A 3386-nucleotide genomic window follows, 5' to 3' on the forward strand; every position below is an offset into this window, starting at 1 on the left:
GCATTTCCGATGGAGGCGGAAATGTTGTAGGCCGGTGTACTCAGATTTGGGTGCACGTTAAAGAACCCCAGGTGGTCTAAATTTCCGGAGCCTTCCACTACGGCGTCTCTCATAATCATATAGTGGTTTTGGGACGTTAAACCCCAGAAATTAATCAATAAATCCCATTAAGGGGCACTAACAGTAACGAATTGTTGTGTAAAGCTTCAATGCAGCATCGAATTGAGACCACTGCTAGACACCGGAGCCGCACTTTTCAGGTTTCGCTGGTTCACCCTTAGTACGGAGGGCATGGGCAGTCCATTTGCTTCGCCAATTCTTGCATTGTGCATGCGTTGCCTGATCAAAATTTTCTGTCACGAACCTGTTCTTACAAATATTTTCCCAAGTCAATGCACTTAAGATAAGAGCACTATGCACAAGAGAAGCGACAATGTTTTTTTATCTTCCTGTTTTCGAGTAATCCGTGACAGAATAGCAAGACGCGTGACAAGTATGGAGTATAAGATATCATTTATTATATCTATTTGTGAATGTATTTTTCTCGCAGAGGGATGACCTTCTGAATTGGTTGGCTTCTGTACATCTGGACCTGAGAGATTGGACAGCACTGAACACCATCGATCCAAAGGACATGATAGTGCGGTGTTCCCTTGACTTTGGTGTACACGTGATCATTGCTATAAAACTATACGATGAAGTTTTTGCCAGAAAGAAACGGCAGATTTATGCAAGTAATCGACACATTTATTGTAAGAGCAATGTGTTGTCAGTTGCTTGCATTGGTTGTGGTGGTCACAGTGTTTATTATGGGTGCGGATGACGTGTACTTCTGGCAGAAAAAAAACAGTGACCTGCACCGCAAATGCACATTTCCTGTCTGGTACGGTAAGGCAATTCTGATCAAATGGGTAACTTTATAGCCTTTTTGAACTGCGACAAGAAGGAACATTTAAATACAGGTTGTAACATAAAGTATCATTATAGTTGTCTCAAAATTTTCTCTCCACGCAAATATTTGCTGTACGTTGCGCTCCACAAAAATTAGATGTGGCTAATCACACAAGTCAGTTGTTAATAATCATGCTACGAATTAATAAATGACATTACAAAAAACACCTAAAATATGTGAACGCTCAGGATACAAACGAAAGAATTTTTGCAAAAAGAGTGACCATGAACGGTTGTGCCAGTTCGGGAAACCTGTGTTGGTTTGAAGACTAGAAACTTGATGACCGTTTACTTCGGGATGTCAGTTCACATAAATACCACCAGATGGTTAAAAGTTTTTAGCAGCCTCCTTCACGGCGTCTCTAATGCCTCATAATTGTTAATTATATTTTTACTAATATTACTGAGAACTGTTATCATTGATAAAAACTGAGATCACACAGGGAGGACGCCTAATAAAAGTGTGCCAGATAAGAATTAAAATGGCTATTTGAGATCGTCCACACATGCGCCATACAGTGTGTTGGTCGAGAAATCTCGTTAACGAAAGCGAGAATTGAAACTAAAAAAATCCCTCGCTCCGCTTGAGGTAATAATAATTAATATGTACACTATGCCAGTGTTGCTATAACGAGACAATTTTGTATGAATAATGTAAGTGACATGTGCTAACATAGAAGTCATGATCTCCCTGTCATGAACGGGATGACTTGATTTCTATGGTCATGGTGTACACAAAATGGCTACGCTACCTGGCTTGATATATTAAGTGATATGCGAGATTGAACGTCCCAAAACCATCACATGATTATAAGAGACGCCGTTGTAGAGGGCTCCGGAAACTTCGACCACCTGGTGTTTCTTAAAGTGCACCTGAATCTGGCACATCAGCCTACAGCATTTTCGCCTCCATCAAAACTGCAGCCACCGCAGCCGAGATTCCATACGTCGTGGAACCACGGTGCGCATTTGGTTCTACAGTGGTGTCGACTTTCAACGTAAACACAGCTCCACCGGGCAGCTCTCTGCCGACTGCTAGTGCAGTCAGCATAGTCGCGTATCGAATCTAAGCGGCGCAGGTGCACACAGACACGTCGCTTTTGCTGTACTACAGACAAGCAAGATCTGCGCTTTGCTACTTCAGAAGAGCGTGCTACAGTGATGCAGCCGATGACATAAAGCTTATCTCACGTGTCCATGTGCGCATGCGTCCCTACGCTGCGATGCGCCGCCAAGAAGGCACAGTGGCGCTGCGGGGAGTGCGGTCACAATAAGCGGTGTTACCTTTTACAGTGGACTTATCTGCACCCGTGTGTGCTTCCTCTGCTTTCTCCGCAGCGCTGCACTAACACACGCCGTTTTCAGGCGTGGGATAGAGGTCTGTTATGGGACCCACAGCATGCATAACCGCCATCCGCTTGTCAGCATTACAACGAGAATTTGATGAGATTATGACCGTATATGTTACAACCGACATAAAGAAAACGATGACCTAGCTTCTGAGTTTCATTATTCTCATCGTCAAGACTCTTGGGGTTTATTGAGTACAATGTGACATCTACAAGCTGTTCCTGTCCTAGTTCCGAGTATATCTCTCTCTTCACATCCTTTCATGTATTATTAGGGGCGGTCATGTTACGCACTGGCCTAAGCATGTCACTTAGGTCACGCTTTATCGTAATTTTTTTTAGAATTTGTCGACATTGTTTTGCTGGGGAATGTGCAGAGTTTTGAAAATGCTACGTCACAAGTAGAATTTCTAGCCTACAGCCGGCACCCACGATAAAATCCCGCAACTTGCTGTAGTCGGAGCCCAAATTATTTCGAGCATGGTAAAATTTGTTGCCAGTTTCCAATGAAGCTGAAACTTGTTCTCTACTTTATCAACATTACTTCTATTCATATACATATGAAACACTAATTTTGTTTGTTTTCGCCTAAACATTCCCCTGATTGTGTCAGACAAAATAAGCAGTGGTTTAACGGCCAATAATCCTGATCTGTATTCGCCTTTAAGAAGTAATGAAACGATAAAAAATTGAACGGAAACCACGCAAATAATTGTGTTTATTTGTACAATGAATATTCTGACTTGAGAGTATACGCCCAGTGTTGTAATAAGAACATTTTTTTATCTTCTGCTTTAGTTATACACTTGTGGTATATAGCAACCGAATATCAAGTCATGCATTTCTACATTTCATAGAGAAAGTGCACCTTATTGTCTTTGAGAAAAAAGGGACAACGTTATGTCTCTGAATTGGCAGGAAATCGTGATTAATATTTGCGATATAAATACTAGACACTTTCATGGGAGAAGCACCGTGTTAACAACACCTGAAAAGTTCAACAAAACACAAAGCAGAAAGGTATGACCTGGCTTCTGCGGAACTTGGCAGGCATAACAGGTGTTGATTGTCTGCAAAACAGTGTAT

General features: G+C 41.9%; 1 protein-coding gene across 2 annotated transcripts in view; it reads left to right on the forward strand.

The window, feature by feature from the left end:
- Nucleotides 1-1959, forward strand: part of LOC142803880 (uncharacterized) — a 57472-nt gene extending 55513 nt beyond the window's left edge. Inside the window, exon 5 of one of the 2 annotated variants that reach the window (XM_075890145.1) lies at nucleotides 551-1959. In XM_075890145.1, coding sequence (XP_075746260.1) covers nucleotides 551-823 — 273 coding nt within the window. In that variant the 3' untranslated portion in view covers nucleotides 824-1959. The remainder of the gene's footprint in view (nucleotides 1-550) is intronic. The other variant, XM_075890144.1, reaches the window with a different exon arrangement.
- Nucleotides 1960-3386: the final 1427 nt, after the last annotated feature.

This window comes from Rhipicephalus microplus, chromosome 3, assembly GCF_043290135.1.
Source record: "Rhipicephalus microplus isolate Deutch F79 chromosome 3, USDA_Rmic, whole genome shotgun sequence".
NCBI lineage: Eukaryota > Metazoa > Arthropoda > Arachnida > Ixodida > Ixodidae > Rhipicephalus > Rhipicephalus microplus.